At 39.9% G+C, this 22,450-nt stretch overlaps 1 protein-coding gene across 1 annotated transcript in view; it reads right to left on the minus strand.

The window, feature by feature from the left end:
- Positions 1–1,718: 1,718 nt before the first annotated feature.
- Positions 1,719–22,450, minus strand: part of LOC122564218 (calcium-binding protein 8) — a 367,727-nt gene continuing 346,995 nt past the window's right edge. Inside the window, exons 5-6 of the mRNA XM_087977417.1 lie at positions 21,332–21,485; positions 1,719–8,699 (exon numbers count right to left, since the gene is read on the minus strand). Coding sequence (XP_087833543.1) covers positions 8,572–8,699; positions 21,332–21,485 — 282 coding nt within the window. The 3' untranslated portion in view covers positions 1,719–8,571. The remainder of the gene's footprint in view (positions 8,700–21,331; positions 21,486–22,450) is intronic.

The following is a 22,450-nucleotide window of genomic DNA, read 5'->3' on the forward strand; positions in this document are numbered from 1 at the left end:
TAAAATGATGAATGACTGTGGAATTCCAAGGTCCAGAGTTATCGAGATGCTGCAGTGCATGAGTCACAAAAATAGTATGCTGATGCAGCAAGTGTTTCAATTTAACTTGAGGCTCATGGGATATTATACCTTAATCCAAGAGGAACTGACCATAAAAGTATGGGTATTATGCTTTAGTTGTACAGGGCATTGGTGAGATCCATCTTAAATATGGAGTGTAGTTTTGGTCTCTCTGTTAGAGATAGTTCAGAGGAGTTTTACTAGATTAATAGCTAGAATAAGTGAGTGGTCTTTAGCAAAAAGTTTCAGACTGGGATTGTTTCCTCTGGAATTAAGAAGAGTGAAGGATGACTTGATTGAACTACATAAGATCCTGAATGGTTTTGACAAAGTGCACATGGAAAAGAGATTTCCTTTGTGTGGGGTGCTCGCAGAATTAGATTGCATTGTTTAAAACTTAGGGGCCATCCTTTTAGGAGAGAGATATGGAGGGTTTTTTTTTTCTCTCAGGCAATCGCATCTTGGAATTTTCTGCCCTAGAAGGAAGTGGACCTGGTCATTAAATATATTTAAGACTGGAGTAGATAAATGTCTGATGGCGACGGAAACAAAGATACATAGCAATGTTGAACTTGAAAAACAAAACAGTTAAAACATAATTTTATTGAATGGTGGAACAGACCCAATGGGCCAAATTGCCTTTTCTGTTCCTTAATCGTGCGTTCGTGTATATAAATTCCCAGCGTTGGAATAACATTTGCACAACTCCCCATAAGAATTAAAAAAAGCTTATTTGTGTGTACAAAATGATTTAATAATTTCAAACAATCTTCAAAACAAACTAAGCCTCTGGATATTTTATTAACATAAATAATTTGATAAAACCCTGAGAAATATTAGTTAAAAACAAAAATAATGAACAAATGCATAAATAATTTTGTTTTACAGATTTGTACAGTATAGCTGTTGGCATGCTCAGCAGGTCAATTCAAACAACAATTAGGTCTATCAGTATGTTCTCAAAATGATTGCACACAAAAAGACATTTTGCTTTCCAAAAGACTTAATTATTCAGTCGGCAAGTGCTTTCTAATCCTCTGGAGCATATGTGATAGTAATATAGTGAGACATGCACAGTCTACTAGGAGAGAAATAATATTTCGTTGTGAAACCAGATGCATATGTTAAATAGTTTATCAGTTTTTTTAATTTTTAAGGGCCGCAACTAATTTCATATTTACAAGCTTTCTGAGCAGGAGTGAACACATCCTTGTATGCTCCATTTATAACTGCTGCCACGTAGTTAGAATCAACACAGTCTACATGAACCCTAACTGCCAAGGTTTGTTGCTAAGGATTAGTCCAATTCATGTTCTGTACGAACAGTGTACATTGAGAGCCCAATTGCTTAAGGCCAATACAGCTACCTGCACATTGAAATATCAGTATAGAACGCCTCAGGCTGTGGGTGTCAGCACATACACTGTGCATGAGGCTGCTTGCTGCTTATCTCTAAGAAAAGCTCTTCAACTCTTTGATACCCAATTTACATTTGTCGAAGGTTCTTATACACATTTTCTAGCCTAGTGTCTAAAACCTCCCTCTTCAGATACTCATCGTAGAAGTTGTGTGTTCAGTTAGAACATTATGCTTGACATGAATCCCATTGTATTACATTCTTTGTCTCACGTTAGTAATCTGGTTAGTAATAAAATCTCTGTTATTTTGGTCATCGTGGAATCCAATGGCGAGAATTATTTTTCTTAACCTTACTTAGATGAAATCATTTCAAGTTTAAAATCCCCATCATTTATTATTGGCTTCATTGGTGACCAATTCACAGCTTCACCATAAACATGTAGCTCCAATATAAACGGGAAATTACTGTCAACTGGCACACAGTGAACATAGGTATTGACTTTGTACAATATTTCATAAGACAGTCATAGAGTACCCTGTCCAACCAGTCCACGCCAGCCATGTTCCCAAACTGAACTAGTTCTGCTTGTCTGTGCCAGGTCTATAAGGTCACCTCTCAACCTCCTCTGCTCCAGTGAAAGAAATCCCAACCTTTCCAGTGTATTTTTATATCTCAAACCCACCATTCATGGCAACATCCTGGTAAATCTTTTCTAACCCTTTCCAGTTTAATAGTATCCTTCCTATAACAAGGCAGTCAGAACTGCACACTGTATTCTAAAACAGGGCTCACCAATGTCCAGTACCTCCTCAACATGACATCCCAACTCCTATACTCAAAGGTCTGAGCAATGAAGGATGTTCATTGAACAAGCATGTTCAAAGCCTTAACCATCGTATCTACCTGTGTTGCAAATTTCAAAAAATTATGTAGCTGAACCTTTAGGTCCTACAACACTACCCAGAGCCTTACCATTAATTGCATTAGTCCTGGCCTTGTTTGTTTATCAAAAATGCAATACCTCATATTTACCCAAATTAAAATCCATCTGCCACTCCTCAGCCCATTGACCCAATTCATCAACATCTCTTTGTAATCTTAGATAACCTCCTTCACTGGACATTATACCACCAATTTTGGTGTCATCTACAAACTTATTAACCATGCTTCCTATATTCTCATCCAAATTATTTATACAAATGACAAACAAAAGTGGACCTAGTACCGATCACTGTGGAACACGACTAGTCACGGGCCTCTAGTCTTTAAAATAATCCTCCACCAACACCCTAGTCTCCTACCATAAAGCCAATTTGGTATCCAAATGGCAAGCTCACCCTGATTCCCATGTGATCTAACTTTACTAAATAGTCTACCATGTGGAACCTTATCAAAGGTGTTACCAAAGTCCAAGTAAGCAACACCTATCGCTTTTCAGTCATCAATCTTTTTGGTTACTTGATTTAAAAACTCAATCAAGTTTGTGAGAAACGATCTTCCTTGCACAAAGCCATGTTGACTATTCTCAATCAATCCTTGCCTCTCCAAATGCATGTAAGTTGTATCTTTCAGAATCATCTCCAACAGCTTACACACTACTGATGTCAGACTCACAGGCCTATAGGTTATAGTCCTCTTCTAACTGCCTTTCGTAAAAAATGGCATAACATTAGCTACCCTCCAGTCTTCTGGTACTTTGTCCGGAGTTTATAGTCAGCAACTAGCAGCATGTGTCATATCTCTCCTGGTTTTTAATATTCACTTATCTGAATGAAATTAAAATGCGGGAGATGTAAAGAGAGCTGTTATTGGAATATCATCTGTTTCATAGTGCACAAAGTCAAAATGACCCCTGTGATGCAAATGGAAACCCATCTTTACATCTTATGATATTGTTATTATTCCCAAGCTCCCATCAGCCTCAAGCTATTTATATTACTTGGCAGATGTAATCTGAATTCTCCTGGAATGTCATTGTTTTTATTGATAATTTGATCACAGAACAACATCCTAACTTCAATGCTCCTATCTGATCTCCTATTAGATTATGTTAGCTCAGTACTTGAACTTGCCAAAAGATCTATACTGTATACTAGCAGACTGTCTCTTAACACTGCTGTGACAAATAATTTGGTGCCTGCTTCAGCAAAGGCTGTCGCTTAAACCTAATCATTATTACTATTACATTCTGCTCTGTCACTGGTTGGCTTCCTTAAGTTAACAATACTTTTAGCTTGTAATTTATTGCCCAGCGTGTGGACTTAATGGGGACTCCATTTGGGCAGTAGGGTTGCCATCTCTGGTTAGATAGACTCATCACAATGCTTTTTAGCTCCATTTCCTTAAATTTATTCAACTATTTTCCATTGTCTGAATGAATTTTGTCATGCTCACAGCAATATCCAGGAGATTAATGCTTAACTTCTGGAAACTCCAAAGGTAATCCTGGAAGGCTAACAGCTCTCTAGGGCCATTTTACATTCCAAATTGTTTTGAGTTGTTGAATATTTTGGGCAGTGATAGTGCTTGGAGACACTTGGTATTGGCCCCGTATCTTAGCACCAACACTGAGAATGAAAGTGGTGCAGTAATGGAGAGCCAACAATCTGTTCAACAAAATGTTGCCTTCTGCGATCTGGACTGGTGAAATCAGAACCTATCAATTCTTATTGAAGTTGTCAACAATAATCCAACTTGTGATGTTATCCGGTCATCCCACCGTGAACTGGATGAAACTCGGCAAGTAAATTATTGAGTATGAGACAATGCAGAGTTGCAAACCCTTGATCTAAAGGGTGGCAAGTGTAATGCTTGTCAGTACAATGTTGAGCCACTTAAAACATATCAGGATTCAGTTTTCATCAATTGCCTTTTAATAATCTATTTTGGCCCTTTGAGGGCCGCCTTCATCTCGTTGCAGAATCTACTCTGCACAAGTTTCAGCTGCTTGATTAAACAACACTTTGGACATTAGAACAAAACGGAATGATAAGGGATTGAACTTATGTGTACGGAGGGGAGGGGATGTGAGAGGATCCTCATTACCTCCATTTGTGGCAGAAATTGAAAACACCTAGCAAAAAAAACTCCCCACCACAGATTGTTAAGATTTTGCTGTACATCGCAGCAGTGAGGGTCAGAGAAATAAGAAAAACACTCTGGATTATAACACGGAGAAGTTTAAACATCTTCATTCAATGGCATATAACATGTAGACTTTACAATCGTAAGACAGTAGCATATCCAAAATAATATAAAAATAATTTAAATTTTACTTTAAAATTAATACATGAGTGTTGTTCCTTTTAAATGTTTTCTTACCAGAAATGGCAATGTAGTGAAAACGTTTCACCAAAGGTCGGTGGACAACTGTTTTCATTGTTTAAAGTGATGGAGCTGCACATTACAAGAGGTATGTGATTAAACTGGCGTAAACTTTGGTAGCTATGAGAAGTGTATACCTATATAAGTTAGAATTGATAAATAGTATTTTCTCATGTTAATCATTTATTAAAGCATGCCAAAATTGACTATATATTTAATATTTACAGTAACTGTATGCTAGTTTGTTGTATAATTTTACTGAAACAATGAAATACTTTGTAACTATTCTGACACATAGAAGTTCTGAATTATAGTCATTTCAGAGAATTGTGGAGTTTAAAATTGATGGTCTACACATAAACTCCACCTTCAATTCACAGTGATGAAAGAATACTTTTTTGCTCAACTTCAAATACTGAATCATAACATCAACTGATGCCGCAATAATATAATTTAACTATGTACCATTTATTGTATACCTCCTTGTACTGAACCATTGGTATCACTACACAATGGTCCTCAGTAGCACAGAGGTAAAAGATACATTTTTCCAAGTGATAAATCACTTTCTGATATGGATAGGGTAGAATAGGATAATGCATCACGCACAACTCATCTACAAGGATCAATATAACATGACATGGGAATTGTGCGTTGTACATTTGTTCAGTTTACAGTCCACACAACCTTATATTCTTTGATGCCTCTTGACAATCTGTTGAAGATAGCATATTTGGAGATTCCAGGTCAGTAAGCAGGAGATCTGTTGCTTAACATGTTCTTAGCCATGTAGATCAGAGATCCCAGGCTTAGATCTGTTGGTACAGTTGGTTGACAGCGAGGGGGGGCAGGGAGAAGATTTTCCATAGTTGAATTCCAGAAGAAAAAACTTTAGTTTTACTATGAACTGCCTTCTATTCTACTCATCCCTCCTCCATAGAGCTTTGGAATCTACCTGCTTTTATGGCATGTTCTGGAGTATTTCCTGGCCAACTGGAAGCCAAGTTGTCAATCAGAACAGCAAGTCAGAGAGTCTGTCAGCTCTGATGGACACACATTGCACAGTTAGTTCAAACACCACAGCATCCAAACTCCATTCCACTCCCCTTGAAGTGCACAAGAGAAGCCGCTTTAGAAATGACCATTACTCAATCGCCTGCCATTGCATTTTGAAGTCTCGTGCTTTATACATGAAGTTTATATATTGTATAATCGCTGGACTTTGAGCTGCCGACAATCTGGTAACTTCTTAGCCACTTCACACTTTTTTCAATCATCCAACAAGGAAGAGTATCAGCACAGTCCTCCAATGAAGAGTCTGTAGAAATGGTGGGTAGGCAAAATTCCCTTAAAAAAGGAAAAACGCTATGAAAGGTGACAAATTGAAAAAGGGAGAGAACAGAGTCGGTCAACCCTCCTTCTGTTTAATATGTGAATAAGTACATTTTCTTCTGGCACTTTAATGAACTTAGTAACGTAGGCAGTCAAGCAATTGCATTCCAAGCAAGGTAATTGTACACATCAGCCCCAGGGTGAATCGTTGCTAGGATGTGCGTTTGTGGGTTTTGTCAGTCATTATTTAGTCACTAGATGGAGCAGCTCACCAAAGCATTGCTTTATCTCTCAGTGCGCTCACCTTCCCTTGGCAGACCCCATTCAGGGTAGTGGAACAGGGCTGTCAGTGACCTGGAGCAAAGGCTGCATCTGTGTTTCACAGCTACCCAGTGGCCTGTGCTGGGCTGATGTAGCATTAATGATTATAGAATACAATTGAGTCCCTGTCCAACATTCCATGACATTCATTGCTCGAGTCCACTTTATACATAACTGAAGGCACCGTAGTAAATATTTGAGAGACGTAGAGTTAATGCAGCAAAGTGGAGATGTGCAGGAACCAGTTAGTCCCTGTCTGAAAACACAACCTGTTGATCAAGCTTGTGAAGTATATAATGTCAAAATTGACATCAAAAAATAATGTCTAAATGATCTTCTGTTCTTGTTGTATTGTATTTTTAAAATGTTTACAGAATTACAGCAGCCATTTTTCATTTCTGCTGCTGAAATATGTACAATTGACAGATTTTCATTTTGCTTCCAGTTCTGTGTTTCAAAAGGTTTTCACTAGCAAAATCAGCAAAAAGAATGAAAAAGAAATTAATAAAATGCTAAAAGAAACAGGGGTGTGACAGGACATGTTTGACAACTGAGTTGCATTTTAACTGAGTGAGAAAACTGGGCCCTGTTCAACAATATCCCCAATTTAAAAGTTCCTGAGCAGAGCACATGAAACCTTACTACCCCACACCTTCACTTGGCCAGGTCACTGCCAAGCAATCAATAAAAGGCATTTATTGAGTCACATGGCTTGAGATAGACTGAAAACATACAGAATTTGTCCCTCATCTCAAGAGTCTATCACACTGCTTAAGCCCAGGACAACACTGAGGAATAGCAATGGGATCAATGACAAAGGATCACTGTGGGAGTAATGAGGGCTAGCAGTAGAACAAGGAAGGATAGTGGGATTGATGGACGCGAGAGAAAACAAATCAGGTCAGTGATGAACAACAAGGGCTAATGCAGGGGAACAATGTGGAAGAGTGGGGTTACTGAAAGAAATAGTCCTATAGGTGGTGAGGAATGAGGAGATGTGGGACTGGAAAAATTGAGTAACATACAATGGTGTAAATCAGTATATGAGTATTTGATGAATATTACAGAGAATGACTATACCAGTAATGCATTAATATGACTTTTTTCTCTATTCATTCACCTGTGGAATGTGGGCATCGCTCACGGGGCCTGCATTTATTACCCATCATTAAATGCCCTTAAGAAGATGCCAGTGGGCTACTTTAGCATGCTTACATGGTTATTTAATTAGTTCAAATCAAGGGCATTCCTAAACTTCCAAAAGCCCTTGCCTTTATAGCTGTGCCAATGATACCATCACTGTTTTTGTCTGTGAAGTACTGTGAAGTAAATCTGGGAATGCTGATGATGGTGGAAACACTGAAATTATTGGGTTCAGTGACGCAGCAGCATGCAGTTTTGAAGATAAGCTCTTCTTTGTGAGTCAGAAGTAGCCATTGCTTTTAGCCACTGTTGGAATTGTTCACTCTGCACCAATAGAGGGCAACATTGGCATGGTTCGAACTCAGTCATGAGCAGCAGTCCGGCAGATACAAGTCATACATTGCAAACATTCATATTTATGCACTTGCTGTCACTGGCTTATGAGTTGTCAATGCAAAACCGCACAGCACTAAATACTTGGGATGGAGCGACTTTATCGTATACTAGTTCTCTGATAATGACCGTGTATCCTTTAAATGATCCAATCGGTACCTCAGACTGAACAGATGTTAACTCCAAACACCTTGGAATTTGATTTTCCTTTGTTGACTAATCTCGCAAAGACAATCACAGCAGTGAAAAGTATGTTTTGCTGTTAGGTAGTCATACTGATGGTTTCGCTAACATTAGCAGGTGGAGAAAAAGTATTACAAAATCATGATCCATTCTTATCTCGCTCGTGTTTTACTACCAGTCGTAGCTATAATTCAGAACTTCTGTACTTCTTTATTATAAAAATCAGCCTTTAATAATTCAGCCCTTTAATAAAAAAATCCCCATCTGCGGGATTCTAATTGTGTGAACCTAAAAAGAATCACTTCAATTTTGGGCTCCATGTTCCTAGTAGAAATATATTCTACTCTTATTTACAACACCCTGTGATCCTAATCCAGGAGTCTGCTGGAGGTTACCCAATGAATGGCATCCGTGCAAAGCCAGTTCATGCCAATAGTTGCTGACTGGTAAGGAAGCTATTCCATGCCATTCCTGAGAATTTGGTTTGCTGCAATCAACATGACACTGATGATGAAAGCCACACCAAATGCGCAGATCAAGCTCTTCCTCACACACGTCTGTCTGTTCTTCTTCTGTGAATGCACTGACAGAAGCAAAGAAGAAAGCTGTGATTCAGAGTTTAAAATTCATACAAATACACCCCATGCTTTCAACATGCCATGGCTTTAGACAAGCAGCAGATCTGTGTTACTCTAAATAAAACAGACAAATCCGCTTACAATTGCACTCAAGTCTTTGTAGAAGCAAGGGTGAGCATTACAGAACAATTTTACCAATGTAAGAAATCATACAAACCGTGATTTCCGCTGCTCTCCAGTGTCTGTTATGCGTTGGTGGCCATTAAGAAAGACATTACAAATAATTTTAATGTTTCTTTAAAGAAAATAGTTACACTTCTAGATGGATCACATTGTTAGTGTGCTGCACCTACAGCAGGGAACGTAGCCAAAGGGACCAGGAAGATTCAAGGTTTGATCATTATTTCATACTGATCTCAGCCAGTGCAGTATCAGTGGTTAGGCTGCAAGTTGAATGGAAGGTCAGAGGGGGAAACCAACTGAAATGCTCAAGGTAATGGCCCAAGATTCCTGTATGCATTGATGTGACCAACTTTGGGTGAGATTCTGATTATTTTACAATTAAATAACAACAACTATCAGGAGTCAACTGTGAGGAGTGGTCCTTTGGCTGAGGTACCAACGGATGTCTGGGTCCAGCACTCTGAGAAGAAAGTTGGTACAAAAAAATTGATAAAGAAGAAGCCAGAATCATTTCTGCTACTGGAAGCTAATCCAAGCCCTCAATGGTACTACCCGGAAACAACTTGGCTTGTATTTGCTATTTGTAAAATGAGACAAAGCTGTACAACATAATCTTGATGCCAAATAAATAGAACTGAGATGTCACCTTTTGTTATAAAACTTTAAGTCATCTGAGAATGTGACTTAAAAGAAGTTCTGGGATTTACATATTAAAGAACTGAAACCAGCAAACCATTTCTAAACGATTAAAGGCATAACAATCTAGGTTTGTTCAATATATTATTGTATCACTGTAATCTTTTGCTACAGTCTTATGGTCCTGCTTCACAACCTGATGAAGAAGTAGCACTTCGAAAGCTAGAGTAAGATTAGATTCCTTACAGTGTGGAAATAGGCCCTTCGGCCCAACAAATCCACACCGACCCTCCGAAGAGCAACCCACACAGACCCTTCCCTACATTTACCCCTTCACCTAACACTCTGGGCAATTTAGCATGGCCAATTCACCTAACCTGCACATCTTTGGACTGTGGGAGGAAACCCACACAAACACGGGGAGAATGTGCAAACTTGACACAGACAGTTGTCTGAGGTGGGAATTGAACCCGGGTCTCTGGCGCTGTGAGGCAGCAGTGCTAACCACTGTGCCACCATGCCACCCACGGTGTGCTTCTAAATAAACCTGTTGGACTATAATCTGGTGTTGTGTGATTTTTAAAGTTGTCCGAATAGAAACAGATTTGATGACAAATTAAAGAGTCCTACTATATTTGGCTTTCAAGAAATGTCCATTTTTAATAATGTTGAAATAAAAGGAGCCTACTTTTAGACCAAAGTTTAATTAAGTTATTAAGTTTTACTAAGGTAAAAATGGACTTTTATTTTATAATATAAGTATCTGTTTTTGCTGGAGAAGCATTGTATTTCATTTTATTAGACAGAGTTCCTGGTTATTCCAAAAGGACACCATTAATAAATAGTTACAAGTTTGGTAACCCATTTATGATGACTTAAAGGGAGCCTGGTTCCATTTATCTTCAGAAAGAAAAAGAGAAAGCACTTTCACTTCCATCTTAACAAATGACAAGACTGAAGCAATAGGACAAAGTCAGCCATGAAATCACTGGTCCCATTGTTAGGAATTGGTTTGCAATATCAAATTCCTCACAAAATGGCACTGCATAAATGAATACTTTGAAGGGTACACATTTACAGATGACATAGTTTGGAAGGGTCATAGAGGTCAGTGTTACGATAAGAAGAGCAAGATAGTAAGATGTTGAGAGGAAGATGATCAAAATAAAAAGTTCAAATTATTAAACTGATGCTTTCAAAAATAGTAACATCTAACAGTGAAGTTGGTTAAGAGCCTCTGACTTTGTCTTTCCCCAATCTAACTCACAAAGAAAAATAAATAATGAGTTGAAGGAAAAGATTAATGAAGGTTTAAAGGAGCTATCTGCAAATCTTGAGGGGATATTTATTTGCTCTGTTTCAGCAATATTATAATAGTATGGACATTTCCTTTGTTACTTTTGGAAAGGATAAATGCAGTTGAATATTTGATGAAAACACAAAGCAACTGGTTGTTCTTCCTGGTTTTTAGAACAGTATGATTATGTGATAAAATAAATTATTTTTCAGTCCTTAAAGGGATTCCCTATTTGTGACTTGGCTTCCATTATATAGTGAGGTCCTTGATGCTCTGCAGGAAGTAGGGTGTCTCATTACATTGAGTGATGGAACCGGCTCAATACATTGAATAGCCTGCTCCCACTCTTATTTGCACATTTCTGTAACAAATTACTGTAGTGTATTTCATACCTGCCTTCAGGGCAAAACATGTTTCAAAATGGATTCCTTTTTTTTAACAATTCCTTTGGCTTCATGCCAACACTCCCTCAGTTGTTATGTTTGGCTTGACATCCTTGAGCCATTGTGAAGCACTTTAAAAATTGTTCTATGTTAATAGCCTGACATTTGTGGCTGCAAACCGAGAACTATTCTTAAATATTTACCATAGTTTTTTATTTCTAATATAATTCTTGTACATTAATTGTACTGTTAGCTTCAGCAATGATGCTATGATGTTTTCCATCTGACAAATTGAGTGAAATGGCTAATAGATATGGTCACTACTTCTTAGCAATGATGGCAATAAGAAGCTTAAAAAACAATAATTACACTTTACATCAATTTTACTGCTTCATTATAGAAAGTTCATTGTATTATTTCACAACCAGCATAATATTGAAGATGTGAGCTGTTGTTGTTTTGAGAAGACAACAGACAGCAGAAAAGACTAAGGGAAGGTTTAATAGAAGTTTCATGAATTATGAACAATTAGGGTCAGTTGAAGAGGGAAAGGCATTTTACTCATGAGAATGAACTGAGACTTGAGGAAACATTCCTTACACAGGGAGATTTTTGAACAGGAAATGTTTTGTACAGGGATTGGGTTGAGATTATTGCATTCTTAAGGAAATAGTCAATAATGATTTGAGGCAGGGGAACATACTGGTTACAGTGAACAAGCAAATCAGGATGATTAATTTAGGACTGTGGTGCTAAAAAAAATCAGTGCACGCACTGTGAGTCAAAAGGCATCCCTCTATAATTCTACTGGTACGCATTACATGTATTAGCTCGGTCACTGAACATGTTCTTGACAGTAGCTTTTTAGACATCGAACGGTGTGGGGATCCCAGCAAGAAAATGACATCGAAATTATTAATCAACCAAGAAACAGAATGGCACAACAGGCGTGAGGAGCTGAAGGCCTATTCTTGCTCCTATGTTCTGAAGTTTGTATGTTTTAGATCAAGGGAGATATGGCCCCAATTCTGGACACTGCTCTTTTTTGTAAACATGACTGGGAGAGAGAACTCAAACTATATTATGGGAAAGCAGCAAAGTCAATACTGGCAAGGCTGTGATCCCTGCGATGGTTCACTGTCACTGTTCAGATGTACAAATTATGAAGCTCTTTTTGGCTCAGCTATGGGCAAGTGGTTGTATCTTTGTTCTATCACCCCAGCAAGAGTTAGCTGAATGGAGAAAAAGGGGACAGTTTCTGCAAATATAATGCATGATATCATGCATGTCCAAACAGGCAGCAGTTTTGGTCATTTTTTTCTTTCCATTCTTACAAGTAAATCTTTCTTATGACTCCTTGTGTAATTCCCTGCCCGGAAGATGACTGGCCTGTTTCCCAGGCACCATCAATTGATTTCTCGAGTGACTCAGTTGCCCGTGCATCTGACGAGCTCCAGCTCAGCTTCTTGCTGTTTATTTCTGTTCTTTTTCTTGAGGGCAGCAAAGATTCAGCCTCACATATTTTTAGGTTTCCATTTGTGGAACCAGAGACAGGATATTGATATTTAAATTCCGAAGGGAGCTATGAGTCAAGAGATAAAGCTGTCTTGCGCCAATTTGAATTAAAATTCCAGGATATCCTTCTGGCAGTCTAAACTACAATACATAATCATTCCCCAATCATAAAACCTCAGTTTTCCCACCGGATTGAAAGCAATAGTGTTGCTGGTGGTGTATTTCTTTTTTAGATTCACCAAGTGTCAGCACCTGGATTGTTTTACACCGAGTTGGTCAGATCAGGGTTTGACAACCTTCAGAAGTCAACTGTGGATTTCAAAGTCACCCAAATATAAAGCCAGTGCTTGCATTTAGAATACAAAGAAGCTATTGAAATTCAGCATTACATAACTGACAATATCATGCATTAAAGCCATGAAGAATATAATCCAGCAACTGGAGGCAATGCACATCAGACAGTTTTGAAAACCTGAGTTTTTAGCAATCTTGCTTCCTAATCTCATAGAGTTGGCAGAAATTTTAATTAATTTTGTGACTCACCAGCATGTTGCACAGCTTTATTCGCAAATGGATGAGACATGTAAAGATTCAGCTGATCCGAAAAAGCATGTTCATTATATATAGTTTGTCCCTGCCCCTTATAGTTCATTTTAGAGATATGAGTTTCAATCAATCCCTTCACCAAACTATGTGCTTATTGAAGATCTCTGATTCTGATAGTCCAATCTGAGTTGAAGCTTTAAAGGGGAGTCTTTAAATAATATGATCGGAACAGCACACCAAAGTGTGTTCTCAAGTGTTGCTACTGCTGCTGTGATTATAGAGAAAGCCAACTTGCAAATGTGACAATTTTCTATTTGCAACTGTGACTTCTAAAGTCTCAAATGCTTTTTCAAAATGCATTAATGCAGACACTTTGAGGTAAGAAAATGCCCCAAGGCATATAATAAGGCTAAAAAGGAGGGCAAAAGCGCAGCAGGTCAGGCAGCATCCAGGGAACAGGAGAATCGACGTTTCGGGCATAAGCCCTTCTTCAGGAAGGGCTTATGCCCGAAACGTCGATTCTCCTGTTCCCTGGATGCTGCCTGACCTGCTGCGCTTTTCCAGCAACACATTTCCAGCTCTGATCTCCAGCATCTGCAGACCTCACTTTCTCCTAAAAAGGAGGGCAGTGTGATCAATTGTTTCAAAGATGTGGGTGAGTGTGTTAGGTACTTGGGTGAAGGGAGTGTAGGATAACAGATGGGTGAGGGGACACAGCTGGCGGTGAAGTGGGGGAGACGATAGGGTGGTTGATGCTGGGGAGAGAGGAGGATTGAGTGTTGTTGGCATATCCAATATCTGAGTGGTACACTTTCAAGTTGGAAAGATGTGATAAGGACAGTCCCACAGACACCAATGCCAGGGCTCCAACTATTTCCAATTTATACTGCTGACTAGCACAAAGGAATTGAATGCATGGTTGCTAACTTTGCAGATTACAAACATAGATTGAAACCTAATAGGTGCATACAGACTCTACATAGGGACATCGATAGGTTAGCGACAGAATAAATATTTGGCAGAGGGAGTTAAAAACTTAGTAAAATGTGATCTTGCCCACTTTAGCATGAAGGATAGAAAACTAGCATATTATTTAAATGGAGAGAGGTTGTAGAATTCACATACAGAGGGTATCCTCATACTCGAATCACATTAATGTAAGTTTGCACATACAGCAGGTGATTACAAAGACAAATGATATATTTTATATTAAAAGTTGGAATTTTTGTGACAGTTATACAGAATTCGTGAGGCCATTTCTGAAGTACTATGTATCATTCTGATTTTCTTATTCAATAAAAGTGTTAGCAGTAGTTAGAAAATGAACCAGTATCCATTGGAGATTAGCTATTATTGAGACATGTACAATCCTGACGGGACTCCACATGGTGGATGCTGAAGGGATATTTTCCTCCTAGGGGAGACGAGAACTACAGTACATGATTCAAAAATAAGCGGTCTTCCATTGGTGATGGAGAAATGAGGAGAAATTATTGGCTCATTAACCTTTGGAACCCTCTTCTCCACAGAACAGTGGAGATAGAGTCGTTTAATATAATTAAGGCAGCGATAAATAGATTCTTGCTTGACAAGAGAGTAAAGATTATTGGGGGCAGGCAGGAACGTGGAGTTGATGCCATAATCAGATCAGTCATAACCTTATTCACTAGTAAAGCCAACCGCATGATCACAAATAGCACACTGGGGAGGCAAAGACCTACTGGTATCATGAGATTGTTAATACAGAGACCCAGGTAATTTTTCTGGGGACCTGGATTCAAATCCTGCCACAGCAGATGGTGGAATTTGAATTCAATAAAATTCTCGATTTCAGAGTAATGATGATCATGAAACCTTTGTCATAGGCATAGAGATATACAGCATGTAAACAGACCCTTCGATCCAACTTGTCCATACTGGCCAGATATCCCTCCTTCCTATTCATATACCCATCCAGATGCCTTAAATGTTGCAATTGTACCAGCCTCCACCACTTCCTCTGACAGCTCATTCCATACATGTACCACCTTTTGCGTGAAAGAGTTGCCCCTCAGGTCTCTTTTATATCTTTCCCCTCTCACCCATTACCTATGTTCTCTAGTTCTGCACTCCCCCACCCCAGGGAAAAGAATTCGTCTATTTATCCTATCCATGCCCCTCATGATTTCATAACCATCTATAAGGTCACCCCTCAGCCTCTGTCGCTCCAGGGAAAACAGCCCTAGCCTATACAACCTCTCCCTATGGCTCAAATCCTCCAACCCTGGCAACATCCATGTCAATTGTCAGAAAAACCCATCTGGTTCATTAATGTCGTTGAGGGAAGGAAACTGCCATCCTTGCCTGCTCTGGTCTACATGTGACTCCAGACTCACAGCAACATGGTTGATTCTCAACTGCCCTCTAGGCAGTTAGGGATGGGCAACAAATGCTAGCCTAGACAGTGATACCTTCATCCCGTGAATGAATAAAAAAACACATTTCTGCTCCTAATTCATATGTTTGTACGCACCTATGCCCATATGTTCACATATATCAAGGATGCGCTTAGTGAGAAGCTGGATGATGACAGCAGAAGTGAAATGGAAGGTGACAGTAACCTCAGAATAGAGAAGCATTTACAATATCAGTTAGAATTAGGGGTGGGGCACTGCCAGGAAGAAATTATACAGTTTAATGGGAATGGGGTTTAAAAAGCAGAAGATGAGTCTCATGGATTTGGAAAGGATTGACGAGGAGTAGGAGATGCCAGACAAACTTGTGAGGTCAATGTTAGGGCAGGAAGCTTGTCTTGATGAAGCCACATGCACAGTCCTCAAACTTTTTGAGAAAATATTCATAAGTTCAAGTTCAATCTTTGGGTTGCGCTCTATGTGAATCCCAGCTTATGCATTAGTGAGGAGAGGAGAAAATGATGGTCTTCCTCCTGATCACTGTGCAGTTCTCACACATGTCAATCTGTCTCATAACAGGATCAGGTTCTACTCAAATGCAATGTTTAGCCATATATACACTTTTGATCTCTGTCTCTAGCAACACTCACTCAATCCCCAAGCTGTGCATCCCCCCAATTTCATTCAATCCATCATCTTATCTGACATGTTAACAATAAAGCTTTTATCTTTTTTTCAACAGTTAAGGAGAGCAAGGTCCAACAACAAAACATCCTTCCCAACTTTCTTTCCCTTCATTTCTCTCTGACCCCATTTCTTTGTTTATTCCCTCTTCAACCTGTATTCACAGTGCCCTCTGACATTTGCATCTCTGATGCTGAACAATCTTTCCTTAGCCAAGGATTCAGTTTTACCCCCTTACACTAATTACCTCAGTGAATTTCAAGCATGGCACAAATCTGAGCTTCACTTCTATTGCTTAAACCTCAATGCTGTCTCCTTTCACCATCAGTCCTTCCCCCACTTTCTCTGTCCACTAATGAATCCATTCATCCACCTTCAAAACTCTCCATACACCTGGATTCCTTCCTGGGTCACTTACCTGTTCTTGATCTTTTTACCAAGAACTATTGGTGTGACATTGTGTGTCTCAATTACTTAGCTCCTTTCACTCACTCTGAACTCACCATACTATGTTCTCTCAGATATAACCCTGCCATTGTTATCAAACCTGCTTAAAAGGGTGTTGCTGTTGTTGTCTGGCATGATACCACTGAACATCAAACCAATGCTTCTAGATTGTCACTGATCTCATTGCTTCTAGAAATCTTCCCCTCTCAGCTTTTCACCTCATAGTTTAAAACTCTGAGCAAGTAGCTTCAACTTCCTTTGCAAAATCCACAAACGAGCCTAGTCTGGGAGAATATCGTTGCAGCTTCATTGCATTTACTTCCTCCTACCTTGATTTTATTTTCTCTCCTTCTCCAGTCTCCTCACATCTGCATCAGTGACTCTTCAGATGGTCTGGATCATTTCAACAATTTCCGGCTTCCAGCCCCAACAGCTCCTCTTCACCGCTAAACCCTGTGTGTCTCATTCCCCACTAGAACAGTACAAGGGCTGTCCATTTCTCCTTTAAATGGAAGCTCAACCATTCCTCATCCATCACTACTCTTCTTCGGCTGGCTAACCTTGTTCTCACAATGAACCATTTCTCCTTTAACTCACTTTATAGCTATACTTTCTTGAAGGATCATAGAATCCCTACAATGTGGAAGCAGGTCATTCAGCCCATCAAGTTCCCACTGAGCCCTCCAAAAAGCATCCCACCTAGTCCTATCTGACCCCGTAACCCTGTATTTCCCACCTAGCCTGCACATCCCCAGACACTATGTTGCAACATAGCTGGCCAGTCAACCTTACCTGCACATCTTTGTACTGTAGGTGGAAATCGGAGCAAATACACGCAGACACAGGGAGAATATGCAAACTCCACACAGTCACCCGAGAGTTGAATTGAACCTGAGTCCCTGGCACTGTGAGGCAGCAGTGCTACCCACTGAACCATCGTGCTATCCCAAGGCGATACAAGGAGATAAAGAAAATGTCCTGTTCCAGTCCCTCTACTCTTTTTCTGGTATTTTTATGACTATATCAGTACAATTTGCTGTCTAACTAAGAACTTAAAATCTTCATCAAATTTTCTTCCAATTGTTGCCCCACTTCCACCCTCAACTGATCCATACCCAATTATTTTGTATTCTCAATTTCTCTGTCCCCATTTCTGAGGACAGACAATCAGCTAATATTCATTAGAAACCCACTTACTCTTGCAGGTATCCCACCTAAACTTCCTCACACACTGCTTTCTGCAAGGATTCCATTCCATTCTTTAAAACTGCTCATTTCAGTCACACCTATACTGATGATGGAGCTTTCCAGACCAGCGTCTCTGTATCCTCTTTCCTGAACTCACCTCCTGACTTCCCAAAGCTTGTCTATCATCTACAAAGCACACATCAGGCATATGATGGAATATTCCACTTACCTGCATGGGTGCAGCTCCTACAATACTTGACAAGCTTGACCAGCCAGGACATAGCAGCTCACTTGATTGGTACCACATCCACAACCGTGCACTCCCTCCATCACCAATGCTCATTACTAGCCGTGTATACTATTACAAAATGCGCTTCAAAGATTCACTAAAAATCCTTAGACAGAAGGTTCCAAATCGATAACCACTTACATCTAGAAGGACAAGGCAGAAGACACATGCAAACACCACCACCTGCAAATTCCCCTGCAAGCCACTTACCATCCTGACTTGGAAATTTGTCACCTTCCCTTCACAGTCACTGGATCAAGATCCTGGAACTCCCTCCCTAAGAGGGAGATAACCGACAGCATGTGGCCTGCAGTGGTCCAAGAAGGCAGCTCACCACCACCTTCTCAAGGGTAACGAGGGACGGGCAATAAATGCTGGCCAGGCCAGTAACACCCACATCGGGCAATAAATGCTGGCCAGGCCAGTAACACCCACATCGTGCAAATAATTAAAGTAACCAAGGAATTCCCAAAACCCCCAACAATACTCAACAAGCTTGACCATCCAGGCCAAAGCAGCTCACTTGATTGGCACCACACCCACAAGCATCCACTCCCTCCACCACCAATGCTCATTAACAGCCGTGAATGCTATCAAAAAATTCATTGAAGAGTCATAGAGGTAGAGAGCTGTACAGCATGGAAACAGACCCTTCGGTCCAACTCGCCCATGCTGACCAGATATCCTAAATTAATCTAGTCCCATTTGCCATCATTTGGCCATATCCCTCTAAACCTTTCCTATTCAGAAACCCATTCAGATGCCTTTAAATTTTGAAATTGTACTACCTCTTCCTTTGGCAGCTCATTCCATACACGCACACCGTCTGCATGAAAATGTTGCCCCTTAGGCCCCTTTTAAATCTTTCCCGTCACACCCTAAACCTATGCCCTCTAGTTCTGGACTCCCCCACCCCAGGGAAAAGACTTTGTCTATTTACCCTATCCATGCCCCTCATGATTTTAAAAATCTCTATAATGTCACGTCTCAGCTGCCAACACTCTAGGGAAAACAGTTCCAGCTTATTCAGCCTCTCCCTATAGCTCAAATCCTCCAAACCTGGTAACATCCCTGTAAAATTTTTCTGAACCCTTTGAAGTTTCACAAGATCCTTCTGATAGGAGTAAGACCAGAATTGCATGCAATATTTGAAAAGTGGCCTAACCAATTTCCTGTACATCCACAACATGACCTCCCAACTCCTATACTCAATGCTCTGACCAATAAAGAAATGCATAAAAAGCACCTTCTTCACTTTAAGGGCGGCACGGTGGCTCAGTGGTTAGCACTGCTGCCTCACAGTGGCAGGGACCTGGGTTCAATTCCTGCCTCGGGCAACTGTCTGTGTGGAGTTTGCACATTCTCCCTGTGTCTGCGTGGGTTTCCTCCGGGTGCTCTGGTTTCCTCCCACAAGCCAAAGATGTTAGGTGAATTGGCCATGCTAAATTGCCCGTAGTGTTAGGTGTAGGGGAATGGGGCTGGGTGAGTTACTCTTCAGAGGGTCGGTGGGGACTTGTTGGACCAAAGGGCCTGTTTCCACACTGTAGGGAATCTAATCCTATCTACTTGTGACTCCACATTCAAGGAACTATGAACCTGCGCTTCAAGATCTCTTTGTTCAGCAACATTCCCCAGGACTTTACCACTAAATGTATAAGTCCTGCCCTGATTTACCTTTCCAAAATGCAGCACCTCACATTTATCTAAATTAAACTCCATCTGCCATCTCTTGGCCCATTAGTCCATCGGATCAAGATTCTGTTGTACTCTAAGGTAACCTTCTTCGATGTCCTCTACACATCCAATTTTGGTGTCATCTATAAACTTACCAACTTTACCTCCTAGGTTCACATCCCAGTCTTCAACCATTTTCAACCCAATTTCTGAACTTCTGCTCACATCCCTTCCACTGCCTCCCAGAACTAACAAAAGCTATTTTATCTTCACCTTCTCTAGTCTACACATTGAATATATCATCTTCTAACAATGTCAAAGATATCTTCCCCATCAGTTCCTCTATGGTCCACCCCTCAACCTCTTTGCCAATTCCCATGTAACAACTACCTTTTGCCCTCTGCCCTCTCCTCACCGTCCAAGGTCCCAATTACCCCTTCCAGTTGAAGCAGTAATGAGCATGGGCTCATTTCACTGGAATGTACTGAATTTGTGCTCATGTCTGATGTCTTCTACACCGAAGAGACCAAACACAGACTAGGTAACCAATTTGTAGAACACCTCTGTCTAAGATCCCTGGCATGATCCTGAGCTCCCAATTACCTGCCATTTTAATTTTCCACCTTACTCAAATCTTGACATCTCTATCCTTAACTTGCTGCAATGACCCAGTGATGTCCACTGCAGGGCCTTGTAATTAGGAACTTTGCATCATATCAATGGATATAACAATGAGTTCAATAATTTAAGACCGTAAATTCTGTCCCACCACTTCCTTTTGTTTTCTTTTCCACATGCTGGTTTTAAAGGTACAGTTTAAAAGACATTTGTATAAGTACTTGAATAGAAAAGGTTTGGTGGGATATGGGCCAAATACAGGCAAGAGGGACTGGTTTAGTTTGGGAACATGGTCAGCATGGACGAATTGGACAAAACGGTCTGTTTCCATGCTGTATGATTCTGTGACACTCTGATTATAACTACTGGTTACTCCCACTATTTCTGTTTTTGTTTCAGGTTCAGCTCTGCCCTCTCAAACTCATACCTACAAGAGTAACAAGAGGGTGAGGTTCCACGGAATCACTGATACCCATACTGGCTTCAACTTTAACTTTAACAGAATGGGGGAGGAGAGGAAAGAAATCTATTGCATTTGATTGAAATATGGGGAAAAATGCTTCTTGCAGCATTGAATTAAAAACATGGAAAGCTGTTAGCTGCGCTGAAAAATAATTGTGACTTTGCATGATAATTAAATAACATCAAAAGTTAAACCAATTCTCTTCAATAAAATTTCTGCTGTCCTTAATCTATTCCGTTCTCTTCTTCAGCTTAGAGTGACTGAGTGAACTTAAAAGTAATAATGAACTCAACCTCTGTTCAGCACATATAACAGGCTTACCTTCAAATTCAGTATGACAGTTACTTGAACTTTCATTCAGACTTTCCTCCTCAGTAATGATGATGTTCTCAATATCTTTCATTGTCAAATGGTCCCGAAATGCATGAAATAATATGTGCTTCAGTTCTTCCAGTGTAATCCTCTGCATATCAAACTGATGGAAAAATAAGAATCAAGCTGAGTCCAGAATGACAAAATCTTTATCTATTTTAATGGGAGATGGGAATTCAAGTAAATTAGAATTTCTGTCTGGATTCCACACTTAATTAATATTTCTTGACAAGGTCATTCTGAATCACATAGATTACTTCCACAGTTTGGTGATGTGGGTCAGTGGCTTCTGAATGCTTTATGAATGGTAAACAAGATACAAAGCTGATCCACACAACTTAACTCTGTGATTTGCTGATTAAAATCATAGAAAAAGATAATAAAACATGTATTCACCTAAGAGTTAATCATAGAAAAAGATAACAAAACATGTATTCACCTAGGAGAATACCATTCCTATAAAGAAATTCCTTCCAACTAAATATTGCAAAGACTGAAGATATTGTCTTCAGTCCCCATTACTGTGTTGGCCTTGTTCCGTCATCACCAATTTCAACCTTCTCTTTGGCAAAGATCTGAGGCTGGATCAGACTGCTCATAACCTTGGTTATCTGAGATAAGCTTCAGATTACAATATCGGTATGATTACCAAGACTGTCCCTTCCACCTCTGTAACAGTGCTAGATTCTTTCTCTGTATCAGCTCAGCTCTTGTTGACACCCTCGTTGATGACCTCATTAGTTCTACAGAGTGGGCTATTCCAATGATTTCCTGGCTGGCTTCCTGCCTTCCACCTGCACAAAAGTTCAGTTCATCCAAACCTTTGCTGGCAAATCCTAATTCTTGTCCAAGTTCCATTCACCTATTACCGCTGAACTTGCTAATCTACATTGGCAACTGTCTTAGCCTTATCCCAGTTCTGAAATTTTTGCCCATATTTGGAAAATCCTCCATTTCTTCATTTCTCCTCAGGTTTGTAACCTCCTCCTGCCAAGAATGATTTTAACCATTTAACCATTGGCAGACAAGCCTTCAGCTATCTCAGCTCAAAGCTCTTAACTTTCTTAC

Source organism: Chiloscyllium plagiosum, unplaced genomic scaffold (assembly GCF_037043375.1).
Source record: "Chiloscyllium plagiosum isolate Xiang-an unplaced genomic scaffold, Cpla_swu_hap1 HiC_scaffold_31, whole genome shotgun sequence".
In the NCBI taxonomy this organism is placed as follows: domain Eukaryota; kingdom Metazoa; phylum Chordata; class Chondrichthyes; order Orectolobiformes; family Hemiscylliidae; genus Chiloscyllium; species Chiloscyllium plagiosum.